At 59.0% G+C, this 17,822-nt stretch overlaps 7 protein-coding genes across 7 annotated transcripts; 6 read left to right on the top strand and 1 right to left on the bottom strand.

The window, feature by feature from the left end:
• Positions 1–1,966: 1,966 nt before the first annotated feature.
• On the top strand, positions 1,967–4,437 carry BXZ73DRAFT_86604 (uncharacterized protein; the record flags this gene model as incomplete). Its single annotated transcript, XM_048024264.1, has 7 exons — positions 1,967–2,030; positions 2,086–2,211; positions 2,265–2,313; positions 2,363–2,503; positions 2,573–3,864; positions 3,935–4,209; positions 4,399–4,437. The coding sequence occupies 7 exons, from the start codon at positions 1,967–1,969 to the stop codon at positions 4,435–4,437; spliced, it is 1,986 nt and encodes a 661-aa protein (XP_047883017.1).
• A 200-nt stretch (positions 4,438–4,637) lies between these two features.
• Positions 4,638–7,375, top strand: BXZ73DRAFT_38609 (nitrogen permease regulator of amino acid transport activity 3-domain-containing protein; the record flags this gene model as incomplete). Its single annotated transcript, XM_048018229.1, has 6 exons — positions 4,638–4,993; positions 5,054–5,691; positions 5,739–6,309; positions 6,368–7,135; positions 7,190–7,295; positions 7,349–7,375. The coding sequence occupies 6 exons, from the start codon at positions 4,638–4,640 to the stop codon at positions 7,373–7,375; spliced, it is 2,466 nt and encodes an 821-aa protein (XP_047883018.1).
• Positions 7,376–7,912: 537 nt separating this feature from the next.
• BXZ73DRAFT_38419 (aryl-alcohol oxidase-like protein) lies at positions 7,913–10,274 on the top strand (the record flags this gene model as incomplete). The annotated part of the gene is made up of 11 exons (XM_048018187.1): positions 7,913–8,039; positions 8,089–8,170; positions 8,224–8,387; positions 8,445–8,551; positions 8,608–8,809; positions 8,870–9,058; positions 9,109–9,156; positions 9,207–9,571; positions 9,626–9,710; positions 9,762–10,111; positions 10,173–10,274. The coding sequence occupies 11 exons, from the start codon at positions 7,913–7,915 to the stop codon at positions 10,272–10,274; spliced, it is 1,821 nt and encodes a 606-aa protein (XP_047883019.1).
• A 423-nt stretch (positions 10,275–10,697) lies between these two features.
• Positions 10,698–12,328, top strand: BXZ73DRAFT_96019 (FAD-binding domain-containing protein; the record flags this gene model as incomplete). Its single annotated transcript, XM_048026960.1, has 5 exons — positions 10,698–11,247; positions 11,303–11,430; positions 11,488–11,559; positions 11,615–12,006; positions 12,070–12,328. The coding sequence occupies 5 exons, from the start codon at positions 10,698–10,700 to the stop codon at positions 12,326–12,328; spliced, it is 1,401 nt and encodes a 466-aa protein (XP_047883020.1).
• A 368-nt stretch (positions 12,329–12,696) lies between these two features.
• BXZ73DRAFT_96020 (uncharacterized protein) lies at positions 12,697–14,088 on the top strand (the record flags this gene model as incomplete). Its single annotated transcript, XM_048026961.1, has 6 exons — positions 12,697–12,745; positions 12,813–13,093; positions 13,149–13,227; positions 13,301–13,420; positions 13,487–13,710; positions 13,801–14,088. The coding sequence occupies 6 exons, from the start codon at positions 12,697–12,699 to the stop codon at positions 14,086–14,088; spliced, it is 1,041 nt and encodes a 346-aa protein (XP_047883021.1).
• Positions 14,089–14,124: 36 nt separating this feature from the next.
• On the bottom strand, positions 14,125–15,182 carry BXZ73DRAFT_39037 (NAD(P)-binding protein; the record flags this gene model as incomplete). Its single annotated transcript, XM_048018304.1, has 4 exons — positions 14,125–14,518; positions 14,579–14,718; positions 14,789–14,831; positions 14,908–15,182. 4 exons carry the CDS (start codon positions 15,180–15,182, stop codon positions 14,125–14,127), a joined length of 852 nt encoding a protein of 283 aa, XP_047883022.1.
• A 518-nt stretch (positions 15,183–15,700) lies between these two features.
• Positions 15,701–17,324, top strand: BXZ73DRAFT_86609 (uncharacterized protein; the record flags this gene model as incomplete). The annotated part of the gene is made up of 3 exons (XM_048024265.1): positions 15,701–16,387; positions 16,449–17,144; positions 17,166–17,324. The coding sequence occupies 3 exons, from the start codon at positions 15,701–15,703 to the stop codon at positions 17,322–17,324; spliced, it is 1,542 nt and encodes a 513-aa protein (XP_047883023.1).
• Positions 17,325–17,822: the final 498 nt, after the last annotated feature.

The raw sequence follows: 17,822 nt of genomic DNA on the forward strand, positions 1-17,822 counted from the left end.
TCACAACTGTGGGCAGGGGGCGACAATGCATGTCTGTAGAAGCAGAACAGCAGAGAGTTGAGAGCTGCGATTTATTTGAGGCTTATTAGGAGTCTGAATGATGCTCTGTGTAGGAATTTCAGGCTGCAGAAACTTCTGGTTGGGTCATGTTTGATCAAACATGGTTTTGAGCTGCCTCAACTCAAATCCGACCATTTGTTCGCACAGGCTCGGTCTGACTGCTACTGCAACAGTATGGAATATTTTTAACATGCTCATAGACGTGATTGATGCAAAAAACCAGAGGAGAAAAGGTGCAGATGTGGTTGTAGAAGGTGCACTGTGGTATTGATCAATGTCACACACATCACAAATCGATGTCTAGAACAGGACAAAGGACCCTGTGAGGCACGAAACTGCTGTGAGAACTTCCCATAAAGAAAGGCTTTCAGATAAGGCACGTAAGGTTGGCCGCTATGGCTTCGTTGCATGGGTACATACTCAGGAAGTTGCCTGATGTGATATGATCATGTTCAATGATTGCCCTGCCTCCATTGTTTTGCCTTCCTGGCTGTCTGTATGCTGGAATTTTAGCTTGAGCACATTTCAGAGACTTATAAAGTTGATACATACAAACACCATGCACGAATTGCGAAAAACACGGCGAACCTGGGACGGGGGATACTTGGTGAAGCCGCACATGTCACATCAGGCAACTTCCTGAGTATGTACCCATGCAACGAAGCCATAGCGGCCAACCTTACGTGCCTTATCTGAAAGCCTTTCTTTATGGGAAGTTCTCACAGCAGTTTCGTGCCTCACAGGGTCCTTTGTCCTGTTCTAGACATCGATTTGTGATGTGTGTGACATTGATCAATACCACAGTGCACCTTCTACAACCACATCTGCACCTTTTCTCCTCTGGTTTTTTGCATCAATCACGTCTATGAGCATGTTAAAAATATTCCATACTGTTGCAGTAGCAGTCAGACCGAGCCTGTGCGAACAAATGGTCGGATTTGAGTTGAGGCAGCTCAAAACCATGTTTGATCAAACATGACCCAACCAGAAGTTTCTGCAGCCTGAAATTCCTACACAGAGCATCATTCAGACTCCTAATAAGCCTCAAATAAATCGCAGCTCTCAACTCTCTGCTGTTCTGCTTCTACAGACATGCATTGTCGCCCCCTGCCCACAGTTGTGACAGCTGTGACAGGGTGGCTCACAGAGTTTGCCTCCTATCTCGCTCAATACTAGTCCGAATCTTCTCAAACAAGTACCCACAGGTTCGCATTCAGAATATCTACCCGTACATACAGAAATCGTCCCAAACGGACGAGATTCGAGCCCGCCATGAAGCGCACTAGACGCCAGAGCCAGGGTGTGCATTACTTTTGACCGTCACTGTATTAGCGCTTACACTCTCTGGATTGCTCGCCAGGTTGCCTCGGGCCTGACCTGCCGCTGGTGTCCTCGAGCTCCTGATCTAGTAGATGAACCTACTGCCACACTACTATTACTAGTAGAGCCCCATCTTCTTCTTATCCATATCCTCTCTTACATCCGTCCACTACATTTCAACAACCTCAGCTATGGTCACCTAAATTCTGATCGGCACTGTGGCTAGTCGTCGCAACCGAGGCCGTCCCGCCGCTCTCGTCGGCCGTCCCGGCTCGCGGCCATGCTCGCCCGCTGCACCTTCCAGACACCTCCACGCCTCCTCCTAGCAAACTAGCTGCATATATACACCTGCCAATTCACGTCACCCTTGAACAAGCTCACCGCGAACGTTTTACGACGATCAAACCGCAGCCAGGTGATCATCTATCTGTGGTCCATGTTGTGACGTCGACCGCCGCCGAAGATCACCCCAGCGCGCGTCGCACTAGTCTGCACACACACCCTCACGGCCCTTTCGGACACGTTCGCCACCCGGATATATTGCCCCTCTCGGCGCGACCCCCACAGTCATTCCCCGCTCCACGCCATGACTGTCGCGCTACCAGCGAGAGAGAGGACCCTCACTTTGGTGTATTACTGCTCGGGACATGGTGCGTGGATCTGCCGTATCCCTTCAGGACTCGCGCCGAACATTCAGCGGCCTAGGTTACGGCCATGCCACTCGTGTTTCTGCCTTTGCACGCCATCTTCTCAGTCTTCAACGCCGTCTCACCATCTGCATCGTATCCTCGGCACCAAAACATGTGTTCTCTGACAGTATTGCAGCCGGAGGTATGTCTTCACAAAGCCCAGACCCAAACCGTTTTACCTATATGCGCATGTAGCATTGTATCGCAATGCCGACATAGATCCCGTTATCGTGCAACCTCTTGCGTACGTTCGCTGCCTACTCGCCAAGTCCATCTCTCATCCATCTCCACAGATATCGCGTGGATCGTCAGAAGAGCGTCGAGGTACTACAGCAGTTCCTGACACAGAAGGATAACAAGGTCCGGGATGAATCACAGTGGCTCCAGGCCATCCGGGCGGACTGCGTTCTCAGTGATGCTGCGTTTCTAGGATGGTAAGTGACCGCTCGTTTTGAACACTGGGCCGCCATTGGTGAAGCGTTATACTCACCCGTGCTATATAGTCTTGCCGCTAATGAGGCGGGGGTTCCCTCGGTCCTCATCACAAATTTCTCTTTCGACTCGGTCTACAGCTACCTCTCCACTTCATTCCTAGACGGCCCAGCTAAGCCGGAGAACTCCGTGGTCAACGCTACCCTATCACCCCCAACACTCAAGACGGCGGAGGAGCTTGAACCTGATACCCCCATACCCTTCAGCACAATGGTGCCTCTGGTCGACCAGATTCACTCGGGATACCGCTGCGCAGACTTGCTCTTACGACTACCGGGTACTATTCCTCTGCCTTCCTTCTCTGCCTATCCCAGCCTCCCTTCGCCCGAGTGGGTCGACATGGAAAGGCGCACTTTCAAGAGCGCCATCGTCGGTCATCTCACTCAGCCAACGTCGTCATACAAACTGCTCCCTCAGATTCCTTTTCCCCCACACTTTCCTCCGAAGCCCCTCTCTCGCCAAGTTGTTCCCGCTCCACTTCTGGTCCGCTCGCCCCATTCCGCCGTGTACACGCCAGAAGGCCGGAGCTGTTTTCTAGACTCCATCGGCATTCCGGCTCACTTGCACGATCCGAACGGAACCAAGATCCTTATCGTCTCGTTCGGTGGACAGGTCTTCCACAAGCCCAACAGCCGCTCGCATAGCCGGACGTCTTCGAAAGCATCCACCCCCGTCATCGTCCACACCCAACCTACTGGGATCTCACCCGACCCCACCGACGCCGGGAACTCCCACTCCCCTCCGTCTCCCCCTGAGCCTGAACCTGGCCTCGACGCTGCCGCGCTCAAGCACGCCCTCCATGCAGTCCACACGCCTCCCCGCGAGTCGTGTGTTGGAGCCTCGCTCTCGCGCGCTGCCTCGCTCGACGCACACGATCGCCCACGGACGCTCCGTATTCCCGGTGCACCGCCAGCCGCGATCCAGGCTTCCCCGCGCTCCGCAACTTTCTCGTCGTTTCCCTCCATACCCTCATTCCAGGCCGTGATGATCGCACCCACGCCCACACGCAGTACTTTGCTGGAGTCCCCATCGACCCCCACGGAACTCGGCTCCTTCCAAGCGGAGGAGCCGCTCGGCGACGAAGATGTGCGCATCCTCCCGGACGAATCGTGGATCGCAGTCGTGTGCGGGGTGCCGAAGGACTGGGGCACGGAGGGCGGGGAGGAGCTCCCGGAGGGTTTCTTCGTCGCCCCGCGGGACGTGTACATGCCGGACCTGACCGCGGTCGCGGACGTGCTCCTCGGCAAGCTTGGGTACGGGACCGTGTCGGAGTGCGTGGACGCCTGCACGCCGTTCGTTTTCGGTAAGCATTCCCGTCTGTCGCCGTCCGGTTTGAAGAAGCCAGAGCTGACGTGTCGTGAATATGCTTGCAGTCCCGCGCCCGCTGTTCATCGAGGAGCATGGGCTGCGGCTGTACCTCGACCAGGAGGGCGCCGGGGTCGAGCTCTCGCGAACACAGTACGAGGTCGGCGAGTGGGCGGAGGCGATCGAGCGGGCGTATCAGCTGGGCAAGGACGCGAAGGCGCGCAAACGGGTTGTCGGCGAGACGGGCCAACGCGCGGAGGAGGGCAGGAATATGGCGCAGTCCTTGGTGGACTGGGTTGACCGGTGGCACGAAGGGATTTCCCCACCTGCTCCCGCGGACACCGTGGTTGGGTTGACGGAGAGGCAGGTGAATGGGGCGGTCACGGTGGTGGAAATCGCGGCAAACTAGACGAGTGGGTGTTTGTCTTGGACTTGGGCTTCGGACTGTGGAACATAGACTCTAGATTATGATACCCAATGTGGGACATGCCTTGTATCTTTTGTACTATCCTTTTGAACCATGTATCGAAAGCTCTCGTTGGATTCCGATGAACGAGAGCTACCGACCTGATCATTGTGAAGAAAAACTTCAGCTCGTCATGATTTTGTGCCCATTACATTACAATTGCTACTAGTATCGACGTTTGCTACCGTGATGACCCTGTGGGCGCCAATATACACTATTGTGGCGAGACGAGACGCAGCTCAGACTCACGGTGCGCGCGTATTCTTCGGCTCGCACTCACCCTCCTCGATGGCCATTGATGCGCCATGAGCGAAACAATACTTTGCATCCTCCTCGTCACCTCCTCCGCTAAAGGCTCCAATCTCGTCTACCACTGGCCCCCCGCACCGCAGACGATCCCGCGCCTTGCGCGCCCACTCCCCACCCAAGACTTCCTCGCCTCCTTGGCAGACAATCCCTGGCGCGCCGCGAACGGCGCAGACCCCGACAGCGCCGCGGCCATGGAGGTCGCGGTGAAGGAGGCGACCAAAGGCGACACGTCCGAGTACTACTGGCAGCGACCGAGCGCGCGCAAGCCGAGGTCGGTCTCGTTCAGCCATGCGCCCCCAAGGAGCCACCCGACCTCGCGGCGCGCGTCCCCGTCGAGGAGCGGCGACGGGCTGTCGCCGCGCCTCCCGTCGCTGGAGGAGCCTCACGGCGCGGGCGGCGCAGGGGAACACAGCGGCGCGGACGGTGGTCCATCGGGAGGCGGCGGAGAGGGCGGCGGGGCGGGCAGAGGGGGGAGCGGGAACCTGGACGAGTACGACGCGCTGCTGGGGTACCCGGCGGAGTTCCTCGCGCAGGTTCTGTGCCCGCAGAGCGGGATGTGCCACCAGAAGTTCGAGCTCGTGGTGGACGACCTCGCGTTCGTCGGGCACCCGGTGTGTGCGGACGAGGACGGCCGGTGGAGGTTTCGCGCGGAGAAGACGCGGGGCGCGGCGGCTGCGTCGGTCGCGCGGGGGCGCGGGGGGAAGAAGGGCGAGGCGCAGGACGGGCTGGATGGTGAGGGCGAGACTAGGCTTTTGACCCCGGACAGGATGGAACGCGGGGAGGCGGGGCAGGGACGGAGCGGACGCGATGAAGCTGGGGCGAGCGAGGCGAGGGCGTCGGGGATGCAGACCTTCCACCTGGTCGTCGTGCTCGACCTCCCGGATCCGTCGTCGTCCGCGTCGGGGAACATCGCGCGATACTTCGACACGATCTACGAACAGATTGCTTTCAACGTGACCGCGGTGTTGTACCAAGAACAGGTGCTCAACCACTATGTGGAGGAGGAGTCCGAACGACTGAGCGCATTGAAGGAAGACTACGCGAACAGAGGTGCGTGTGTTTGTGAATATATGCATACCCCGCTAACATCTCCTCAGGCGAGTCATATGCGGACTTCATGTATGAGGCTTTCAAATGCTCTACAATCGCCCCTGCGATGAAGACTTTGTTTGAATCTATCAAGGACAACACCATTGCCCGTATCTCCCTCAACGACCTACCTCTGGAGCTTCAACTACCGCCTTACCTGGACTCCCTCCTCCACGCCGACGAAGAGATCACCCCAGAATACGACTACGAGGACCCAGACGGCGAACCCAACGCATGGGGTCCTACCATGAGCTTTGCTTGGAGACTCCCGGCTCTAACACCTTGGAAGGCACTTCTCCGCTTAGACGACGAGGATGGCTACCAACTATATATGCAACTGCGCTCCGCTCAGCTCAATCCGGAGGAACGAGAGCTGGCAGAGCAACTCCTCAAATTTCTCGATTTCGCCTCAGTGATGCTCAGCTTGGCCGAAATGGCGAGCCTGCTCGACTGGCATCTTGAATCGCAAGTCTACCCAGCCGTCCGATGGCTCGTCCTCCATCGACGAGCTAAGATCGTGGACGTCGTACACGGGAGCCTCAAAACGGTATTCTCTGTCCCCCAGACATTCCCGTCCCCGTGAGTATTCCTCCACTCAAACCACTTGCCCCCATTCCTCATTCAATGTCTCTCCCAGTCTCGCCGTCCTGTCCGCCGAGTTCGAGCGCACCTTCGCCCACACCGACGTCCCTCCCCTCCCCAAGCTGCTCGCGATGATCTCCACCGCGACGCACAAGCAGTCCGCGAACCACTTCTACGCGACCGTCGTCGGCGCGAAGGACCTGATCCCGCTCTACACCGACGTCGTGCTCTGGATGCTCAAGCGCGACCTGCTCATCCGCCTCCACCTCCGCATCCGCATCATCGCCACCGAGCCGCTCAAGAAGCACGTCCGCAAGCAGTGGGAGGAGCAGGTCATGCGCCGGCGGTCGCGGTCGCGCGCGCGCAGCATCACTCGCGGGAGCCGCGGTGGGCGGGACGACATCGTCGAGGACATGGACGGGGAAGGAGACGACGACGAGAAGGCGAACTTTGCGCTGGAGACGGTGACGGAGAGCAGCCCGGTCGAGTACTGGGTGTCGCTCTCGCCAAAGACGGCGCGCAAACAGGCGCGGCAGCAGCCTGGGGACAGCGCGGGGACAAAAGCTAGGGACCGAGCGGATGAGGAAAAGCGCGAGCGCGATGTGGAGAAGCGGCGGAGACGGCGACGGGAGGATGCGGTCGACGAGGAGGTGGGGTCGAGCAGCGCGGACGAAGTCAAGTGGGACGAGTACTACAACAACGGGGGCAACGACAACATCGCGTCCATGATCAGCGATCCTGCGCGCGCGACGCCGTTGGAGCGACGGTGGTTGGCGGGGATGTCTGAGGGCAAAGACGCGCAGATCGTCAGGCGGTTCGAGCGGTAAGTGGCCCATCTCAGATCTTGTCAGGTATCCGAGGCTGATGCGGCTACCAGGATACACCAGTACTTTGATGGCAAATGTTCCGACGACGAGATCTTGTACAGGGCAGAAATATCGCGCAAACAGCTTCGAGAAGTTCTACATCATTATGAGGAATATGTGAGTAATGTTTGTTGTATAGAAATCGCTGCCGATCTCATCTCTCGGAATAGCTCCAAACATTCCTCCACCCATCTTGACACCAGTCTGATCATTTCAGCACACTCCAGTCCCGGCCTCACGAACGGCAAGTGGGATAGGAGGGACGAGTGCTCGGCTTCCAGTAACAATACCGTGTCCAGTTCGTGCGCCTGGAATGAAGATATCGGTCAACGTGACGAGTGCGATATCCTCGGACCCCCACCGCACACGAAACCATTCAGAGTGCACGGAGCAAGATCAAAGGGGTGATAGTATGCTTGCTGCAGAAACCACTAAAATCCACGGTTTTGGTCATCGTCGGAGCTCTCAAGAAATGAACTTTAGACGGTCAACCTTGATGCTCATCCCACGCTGTCTACCGGAGGTGGACTGCCCAACACCGGAAACACCATACGCAAGAGCGCTCGTACCGAACTTCTCTTCGACAGCCTGTGCAAGGTTCCCAGAGTCCATGGGGGAGCGAGGTGTGTCCATTCATTTCTTCTGACATATAGTCACCCATATTAATATCATGGTTGTATATAAGCTCCTCGACACCGCTCTCCGCGAAGGCCGTATGCCATCACGATCCCATCATGTTCATAGCAAGTTCTATCCTGGCAGCAATCCCGCTGCTATGGTCCACGACACTCGCCATAAGTGCTATCCTCACCAACCATCATCACGCCGCGAACCGGAAATATGACTTCGTCATCATCGGCGGTGAGTCTCTCATATTATTGTGTGGTTCTGAACTCACAACCTGCGTTAGGTGGAACTGCTGGTTCTGTGATTGCCCATCGGCTGACTGAGGATCCAAATGTTCGCGTGCTACTTGTCGAAGCGGGGAGAAGGTGAGGTTTTCATTACACACCTTCTGACAACCAGTATCCTGAAGCCCTTACAGCAACGTCGACGGCCCTGATGTGGACGATATTCAGGTTCCTTTCCTCGTCTCGTCGATTGATGCATCTTTCAACTGGAACTATTCTACTGTGGCTCAACCCTCACTTCAAAATCGGTCACTAGACTACCCTCGCGGACATGTTCTAGGTGGAAGCAGTTCGATCAGTGGGTGTGGGCTTGCGTACATCGAAGGTCGTGCGCTCATTACTATTTGGACACCAGATTTCATGCTGTATACGAGAGGATCTTCCGACGAGTACGACCGTGTTGCAAACATTACAGGGGACGAGGGCTGGTCATGGAAGCACATGCTGCCCTATATGATAAAAGTGAGCAGAGCTCGTTCCGAATTTAAGTTTGTCAAATGGTCTTACTTCGACAACAGAGCGAGACGCTTTCGCCACCCGTTGACGGGCATGATACGCGCTCACAAGTCAACGCCACCCTTCATGGCTTTCACGGGCCGGTGTTGACAAGCCTGCCCGGCAACTCAACGATATTGGATGGTCGTGTGATCATGACCACGAGTGAACTTGCCGAGTTCCCTTTCAATCTGGACATGAACTCGGGCAATCCACTCGGCCTTGGTGGGTCCTAAAACCATACCATACCAATCCTTTGGTTATCTTGCTCACGACAAGGTCCAGGTTGGCTGCAATCCACGATAGGACACGGCGTCCGTACCAGCTCCGCCACGGCTTTCTTGGACGCCAACACACTTGACCGGAAGAATCTCGATGTTCTTATTGGCACTCGGGTGACCCGTCTCATCTCGTCGGTTCGAAGCAACTCGAAGCCCACCTTCCGGGATGTTGAGCTCGCACAAAGTCCGTCAGGTAAGACAACCGATGGCCTCGACCTTCCTCTCGAACTGACGTCTCGACAGGAGAGCGTGTTATCGTGACTGCAACGAAAGAACTTGTTCTATCAGCAGGTACGACCCGGCCCAAAATTGCACCATGACCAACCGCTCATCCCTTGTAGGATCCGTCGGCACCCCGCAAATTCTCAAGCTGTCTGGGATCGGTGATCGCGAAGAGCTTGCTGCGCACGGCATCCCCCTGGTGCTTGATTTGCCCGACGTCGGAAAGAATCTCCAGGACCACCCCTGGGTTCCACTGCAATGGCAGATCAACACAAATGTGACGCTCGATCCGTTCAACAGAAACGCAACGCTTCGCGATGCGGCCCTCTCTGCGTACGACGCGACAAAACGGGGTCCACTGGCAAATAATCCCGGAGGCAACCACATTGGCTGGTTTCGCTTGCCTGAGAATTCTTCCGTCCTGCGCCAGTACGGCGATCCCTCTTCCGGACCGTTGTCCCCGCATTACGAGCTCACGGTTTCGGTATGTGAACACTCTGCCGGCTACCCGAACCGCCCACTGAGCCAGATTTGTTAGAATTCGTTCCTCTCGTTCACCCAGCCCACGCCAGATGCAGGAGGATTCATGAGCATGGCCGCAGCGCTTGTGGCGCCTACCTCGAGTGCGTCCCACGCGTGATATTCCCAAGGATGTGGAGCTGATGTCAATGCAGAGGGGAGCGTCAGCCTGGCCTCATCGTCGGCATTCGACGCTCCACTCATCGACCCCGCATTCCTCCAGGCTCCGGAAGACCTCGCGATCCTCACGGAGGCGGTGATGGCCGCGCACCGGTTCACGAGTGCGCCGGCATGGAAGGACTTCATCATCGCGCCTTTCCCCGACACTGCGAACACGACGACAGAAGAGGGTGCACGCGAATACGTCAAGCGGATGGCGACGACTTTCCGACACCCCGTGGGGACCGCGCGCATGGGCGCAGCAGATGACGCCAGCGGTGTGGTTGGACCGGATCTTTGTGTCAAGGGCGCGGCGGGGCTGAGAATTGTGGACGCATCTGTCTTTGTGCGTAGTTAAGCTCTCGTCTGAGACGGCAGTTCTGGTGCCGGTGCTGACATACCCACAGCCTCATATCTTTGGTTCTCACCTTCAGGCTCCCGTGTACGCAATCGCAGAGCGCGCAGCGGACCTGATCAAGCAGGCGCATGGGTTGCGGCGGTCACTCTAGGTTTCGTTAGGTGACTCCCGGATTTTCGATAGGGGGCGCGGTGCACGCTGGGTGTTGATGAACGAGCGAGGGGAATGGCAGCTTCATATGGAGAGATCACCTCGTGGCGCGGGAACACCGGTCATATGCATCCAACACCCTCCTGTCGGTCTCGGTCAGGGGACGTGGCTACGATGCGAGCAAAGGAAAACGGGAACCCATGTGCGCATGAGCGCGGACACCGTCGGCGCGCCGTTGCCACCCGTGGATGGCATAAGGTTTGTTGTTCGATGTCTTCCGTTGGACGGTGCTCGAGCTTTTTTTGCAGAAGTCTCCCCGATCAGTCACGCGCCCACGTACCCGCGTACTGGCCACGCCCCAGGTGCTTCTCACCGTCTTGCAGTCTCCCCACCCGGAAGGAGGCCCCCACCCCCAGTGTCAGACATGCAAAACTTGGACATCCAAGGCACCGTGCTCAGCGTGGCCTCGGGCGACGCCTTCAGCGCAGCACTCAAGCGCAACTCGCCGCTCGCAGAACTCCCGGCCAGATATGTCGTCCAACCGACCGCATATACCGACATCCCTCCTGTTCTCGCGTACGCCGCTTCGCAAACACCTCCTATCCAGCTCGCTGTCAAGGGCGGCGGAGCACACACCGCCACTTGGTCGAGCTCAGACGGTGGCATCGTCATAGATCTCTCCAAGCTCAATAAAGTTTCCCTCTCGGACGACAAACAGACCATCTCCGTTCAAGGGGGCGCAATCTGGGGCGATGTCTACGCTGTGACCTCTCAGGCCGGCGTTGACGTTGTGGGATCGCCCTTTTGGTTCATCGGCGTCGGCGGCTTCACTGTCGGCGGCGGCTACGGGCCTCTCAGCGGCGAACGTGGTCTGGCGGTTGATAATCTCCTCAGCGCAACTGTCGTCCTCGCCGACGGCCGCATTGTGAAGGCCAGCGCGAGAGAGGAAGCGGATCTCTTCTGGGCCATCAGAGGTATTCCCTCCTTCTCCTTCGTCGTGCACATGTCCTGATCAGCCTTTGTTGCTAGGGGGCGGGGGACAGTTCGGGGTCGTTGTTGAATTCCTGTTCAAAACTTACCCTGCCGCGGGTCCAATCTCTTCTGGTATTCTGGCGTATCCTGGAGCCGAGCTGGGGAAGGTCATCAGCATCATCAACGTACGTCAGTCTCTTCTCTCGGGGTCCGTTTCAGGTGATTCATTCGCATCGCGGTAGGAATGGAAGGCGGCTCGTGAACCGTCTGAGCGCTTGACGCTCAACTTCTCCCGCCCGGCTCCCCACTTCAAGGTAGAAGCCCGATATTCGTGCCGCAGAAACCCGCCGCTCACACCGCCCCTCTCAGCCATCCGTATTAATCATGCCATGCATCCTCCGCGACGAACACGGGTCGCTCGCCCGCGCCTCTCTGGAGCCCTTCCGCTCCGTCGTCAAGCCGGTGGTAGACAAATTGTCCACCGCGTCCGACATGCTGGCGCTGTCGCACTCCGCCGACGCCGCACTCGCGCAGGCCCCCAGGCGCCTTGTCATCCGGGGCGCGTGCTTCTCCGACTTCTACCCTGAGCTCGTCCTCGCCGTGTGGGACGCCTGGGTCGCGTTCACGGAGCGCAGCGAGGAGGTGCGGCAGTCGACGGTGATATGGAACGTCACGTCTCCGACAGCCATCGCGCAAGTCCCCTTCGCCGACACGGCGTTCAAGCTGCGCGTGCCGCACTACTGGGTGGCGGTACAAGGAAGGTGGGTCCATTGGGAAACAAATGCCGGGCCCGAAAAGAGGCTGAAACATATTCATCACGTCAGGTCCACCACCGACGACTCCGTCGGGGCTTGCAGAGAGTTTGTGGCCTCCATCGTCAGCCTGGTTCGCGAGAAGAACACGGAGCTGAGTGGTCGCGACTTGGGCTGGGCTGTGAACCTCTGTCAGGGAGATGAAAAGACGGAGGACATCTTCGGCGAACATCTGCCCCGCCTGAGAGCGGTCAAGGCGAAGTATGATCCGCATATGATCTGGAACAAGGGTGCCGTGCTCGAACCGGCGGATGGGCACATGGGGGTGTAAGATAGGACGAGAATCGCAAGTCTAATGCAATGGCGCTTCGTGATGTGTCTCATTGACTTATTGACGAAACATCCAAGAAACATCATCATCGCATCCCAAAATGTATTCAGATGGCAGGTTGTCAACTGTCGTGCAACGAGCGAAGCGCCAGCGTGCATCTCCAGGCCACACTGTTTCCACAACCAGTACGTCGTTCTCATGCTATGAATACACATGAAGACAGGTGTCCACCATGTCATAACGCACTCCGCAGGAGCTTCGGACTTCATTGTTCATCATTACCGGCGACGACCATTTAATACTGCACCGTCCCTTCCGGTCCACTTTCAGTTCCCAAGAGTCCACCGCCGGATTCTCCAGTCTTCAGCATGCCTCTTCTCATCGACAGCGCAGAGCTTGCCGGGCTCGCCGCCGAAGGTGGACTCTACGGCATGTTTCATTCCTACGCGCATACTCCAAGCGTATATTCATGAGTCATTCACAGGAGTCTTTGTCTGCTTGTTCTGTGTGTGCGGGTACGACCTCGTCCGCCGGCGCGCTCGTTACAAGTCGCAGCTCAGCTGGCCGATGGTAGTAGCCGGCGTGCTGCTCATCGTGCTCGCGACGGCACGCTTCGCCGTCGACACCGCGAACGTGTTCGTCGCGTTCATCCACCACGACCCGCGCCCGGCGCGGCTTGGATACCTCGAGGACGTCACCGCGCCCCTCTTCAGGACCAAGCACACCATCCTGATCGCCGTGTTGCTCGTTGGAGACTCTTTCGTGGTGGGTTATGTTTGTGGGCCCTATCAACCCTAGTACGCAGCTGACAGAAGCGCAGAACTACAGATGCTGGGTCGTGTGGGGAAAGAGCCTCTGGGTCGTGATTTTACCTGTTACTCTCTCCCTCTCGAGCGCAGGTGGGTGTAGTACTGATCGGCATCCCTTCGTCCACACGGAGGCAGAACAATGCTGAGGCCAACCTTCTTCCAGCCATCGGCGCGTACGCGATGTGGGCCTACAACACACTCCCCGACCAGACCGTGCTCGCAGAGGCGAGGCTGCTCAAAGCCTTCTTCTCGCTGAGCCTCATCGCGAACGCTCTCGCTACCTGTGGGCCGCGTGACGCTCCTGCACCTGCTCGACGCTGACTGCTCGGCCTCGGCCTCACCCCTGCAGCGCTCTTGGCATTCCGCATCTGGTGGGTGGACCGCGAGATGAACAACGTGCTCAGCGGCTCGCAGACGGCGGAGCTCGAGGGCCCCTTTGGGGGGCAGCAGTCCGCGCTCACGCCCGTCGTGCGCATCGTCCTCGAGAGCGGGCTCATCAACGCCGCCTACCTGTTCGCGTACGTGATGACGCTCGCGTTCGGCTCGCAGAGCCTCGAGCTCATGTCTGAGATGGTAAGCTAGTCCCCGGTCGTGCTAGCTTTCGTGGTCGGTGCGTGCACCGCGTGCGCGCGGGGTCTCTGATGCGCGAGTGCTTCACGACAGGCCGTTCCGCTCACCGGGATCATCTTCTCGATCGTCATCCTCCGCGTAGGCCAGCGGCGTCACGACGACAGCTACTACACTACGAACCGGCACGGGACGACGATGCGCTTCGCTGCGCAGCAGAGGAGCACGGTCGGCACGGACACCGGTACGGACACGACCGCGATGGGGTCGGGGGCGGGGGGGTCGACGGCGGTTGTGGATATGTTCGGGAAAGGACATCGACAGGAGAAAGGAGACGCGTTCGTTCTGCCAATCCCTTCCGGATGTCCGGACGGAACGTCGTGACGGCTCTCGAAAATGCATGGTTTTGTGGTACCTCTCCTATGGGTTCCGATGGACCCACCCCAGCATGCGCTCCGCCTTGGAGCAGTCGAAGAACCCCTTGTTCCCACTCAAGTCCTTCCCCTGCTTGATGGGCACCTCCCGCCAATGCCGCTCCCACAGCTCCATCGAAGGCAGGTCGTTCGCGGTGTCGGGCGCGGTGATGAAGAACGCCTCGTGGCCGGACCACCGCGAGTCTTCGCCCGTGACGGCGAGGAGAAAGGCCTCGGCGCCTGAGTCTTGCTGGACGTAACCCCACAGGTCGTTCTTGCGCCGCTCTGAGTCGTCACGCATGGCGTCCGCCCGGGAGGGCAGGGACCAGCTGAGGCGGAGGCTCGCGACGCGCATAGAAGGGTACCGGCGGACTATCGTCTCCGCCTGGAGCTCGCATATGCTGGGAAGGACGTCGTCAGCACGACTTCACGTGGAAGGGACTAGACGTGCTTCGACTTACACCTTCGAAAGCCCATACGGCTCGTCGGGCCGGCAGGGATGGTCCTCGTCGAGCGGGAAATACTCGAAGTCTTTCCTCTCCGTCCAGACGAGCGGGATGACGTTCACGGACGAGGCTTGCGCGACGCGGTTGATGCCGAGCTGCGAACCGGCGCCCGGTCAATCCCAGTTAACGGCCCTGGACGAGGTCCGCGAAGCACGATCGACAGACCTCGGCCGCAGCGCGCAGGACGTTCCACGACAGGACGACGTTCCTGTGCGCGCCCGGTGGCCAAATTACGATAGCAGAGATGGTCAGCGCGGAGTCTAGACGGGCGGACGGCCACTCACGTGTTGTGCGCCACCACGGCGTAGTCCGCCGGGGTCCGCATCGCGGCGAGATGGATGACGGCGTCGCACCCAGTCAGGAGGCTCAGGGCGAGATTGTAATCCACGAGGTCGGCCTGGTGAAACGCGAAGTCGGCGGTGCGGGTTCGAAGGAGGGCCGCAAGGGTTTCCGGAGGGACTGTGGCGTCGATGCCGACGACGGTGTGGCCTTGAGAGAGTGCGGCGAGGACAACGGGCCTGCCAACGTCGCCGTTGCATCCGGTTATTGCTAGCTTCATCCTGTAGCCGTGTGCGCCCAAGTTTGTGTATGCTCGATGGGAGGTGCAGATAGACTCAGATACATGCCTGGGGGAGGCTTATATAACCGCCATGAGCTCTGGGCAGTCGTGAGCAGATACGGCGGGGTCATATGTCTTCTTGATGTCTTCCTCGCAGGCGGCCAACGGCAACTTCCGTGCGCTTGCATGCAGTCAGCGGCTCAAGTGAGCGTGCCTGAAAAGGAAGACAGTGTGCGAGGTCAGGAGGATACCTTCACTAATGCTGATAACATACTGACCGACCACTGTGACCAGGTTTAAATCGCCTAGTCTGCGAGACGAGGTCTGCGGTGGTCGTCGTGAAACAGCCAAGAGCGCGGGAAATGCCGCATTGAATATTCAGGTGCCAGGCGGGATAGGCGCCGCATCCAGCGGCTCCGGCTGCATGCTGGTGCCGCCCCGCCTGTCCCCGCACCTCGTCGTCCTGCGCTGCTTTCCCTACTCACACCTTCATCTCCTCTCTGGGCGGTGTTCAATCCATGCCTACCGCAGTCACTACCACTACCACGGCCGCCTCATCCATATCTCTCAAGGGCTCTCCAGAGCCCTCTTCCGCCCCGTCTTCGTCCACCGTTGCCACCCTCCGCTCGCTTTATCCCCGCGCTGCTCGTGCGTTTCTACAACGCGATGTCATTCTAACGGACTCGCTCCTGTCCTCGGGTCTCTCTCTCATCAACCCACCTGCAAGTAGAAGCTGCATCAACGACTCCCTTGCGTCGCACAGGAGAAAATGGGACATCCTCAGACTGACGTTCGAGACCACGCTCTATGCGTCCCCACCCTCGACTCAAGACAGCCTACCTTCTGCCCTCAGAGCCAACCTCATTCTATCCCCCGAACCGCTCATCACCTCACTTCATACCCGGTCGCTGCAACTGTTCACACCCAGCGACCATCCACAAAAACCATCCTCCGCGTTCTTGCCCGCGCAGATCCTAGTAACCCTTGTCCTCGCCAGCCTCAAGCTCGACAGCGCGGAAGTAGGCCGGAGGATGATCGAGGAATGGCTGGCGAGGCATGGGCAGGAACCGGACATGGAAGATCCAACGGGGTATGCCAAAGTTCTTGAGCTCTACTGTTTGCACGTCCTCCCGCGCCTGCAAGACTGGGACTATGCCGAAGACTTCTTGGCATATGAAAGCGAGCTGCCTCACCAAGTCCGTTACGTGCGTGTATTCCTTGCTGAACCCATCTGCCGTCGAGGTTGACCGGTCCCCGCGACCACAGCAACTCGAGCAGTCTCTCCGCCAACTCTGCACCGAAGCCGCCTCCGCCGAGCACGTTCAGACCGCCCTCCCTTCCAGCCCCTCACTCGCCTCCTCATCCTCTGGTTCCTCCACCCCTTCCCGCACTCCCTCACCCGCAGTCTCCGACGATTCCTCGCAGTCCTCTTCGTCCACCCACACCGCGATCCCGCTCCAATCGCAGCGCGGCCCCCCTGCGCTAACGCCGCTGACTCCCTCGGGCTCGCACTCCCAGTCACCCACGCCCCGCGCGGACCCACACTCGGCATCTTCCGCGAGCATCGCGAGCACCGCGACCTCACGCACGATCACCCCCTTGCGTACGCCGCGCCGCGCGAAACCGAACGGGACCGCGCACCCGAACGGCGCCGCGAACGGCAGCGCCCACGCGAACGGGCACGCCTACGCGCAGCGCTCCCCGTCGTCCTCCACCCGCGCGGGCGCGCGCTCGCGCTCGTCCACGCCCGCGTCGGGGTCGGGGATGTCCGCCGCGCTCGTCCCGCGCACGCCGTCGCGAGGCAGCGTGGGGGAGGCGTCGGCGTCGCCCGCGAGCGCGCGTCCGCCGTCGACGCTCGCGCTCGTGCGCGCGGCGCTCGGGTCGCTCGCGCGGGGCACGTCGCGCGCGCAGGTGCTCTTCTACGTCGTTGTCTTCGTCGTCCTCCCCGTCGCGTCGTTCCTCGTGCGCCTCCGCCGGAGGCAGGCGCGCACGGCCGCGGGTGCGGGGAGCGCGGTGGATGCGGTCCGGCGGCGGTTGCGCGGGACGGACGGGGCGGGGGGCGGGGTCGCGGCGAGGGTGTGGGCGGAGCTTGTGCGGGCGGTGCTCGACACTGTGAACATGGCAGGGAGGGGGCTGGTGTAGGCGGTCGTTGCGGGTGTTGGTGTTGGTCGGGCGGGCCTACGTCGGGCGTTGTGTGTGTGCGCGTACATGTACTGTACATGCGAGTACTACTTGTTCTACCTTATATTGTTTTGACTATTGGTGCGGCGGGCGACTCTTTCCGCTTGGGATCTCGTGTTGCGCCAAAAAGACGGGATATTATGCCGCATTTAGGGGTATGCATGGCATACAACTCGGGTGCGAAGGCACAAGTATGCGTTATGGACCCAGTTATGCACTATGCAGTATGTGGGGGTTATGCGTTATGCACCCTGTACCAACTCGAGAAGAAGCTCGAAGTACTGTACCATTTCGATCTATTCGAAGCAGGCCTTGCAAATGCGTGACAGCCCAAATACGCCAGGTGAATTCAACCTGGGGGCCGGCCCGGTGCGACCGCCCTGGAATATTCGAACTGCCAGAAGGTTTCAAACGAGCTGTGCGTACCGTTAGCTGAGACACAGAGCACTTAGCTGTGTC

The sequence above is a fragment of the Epithele typhae genome (assembly GCF_022376455.1).
Source record: "Epithele typhae strain CBS 203.58 chromosome Unknown BXZ73scaffold_2, whole genome shotgun sequence".
Lineage (NCBI taxonomy): Eukaryota > Fungi > Basidiomycota > Agaricomycetes > Polyporales > Epitheliaceae > Epithele > Epithele typhae.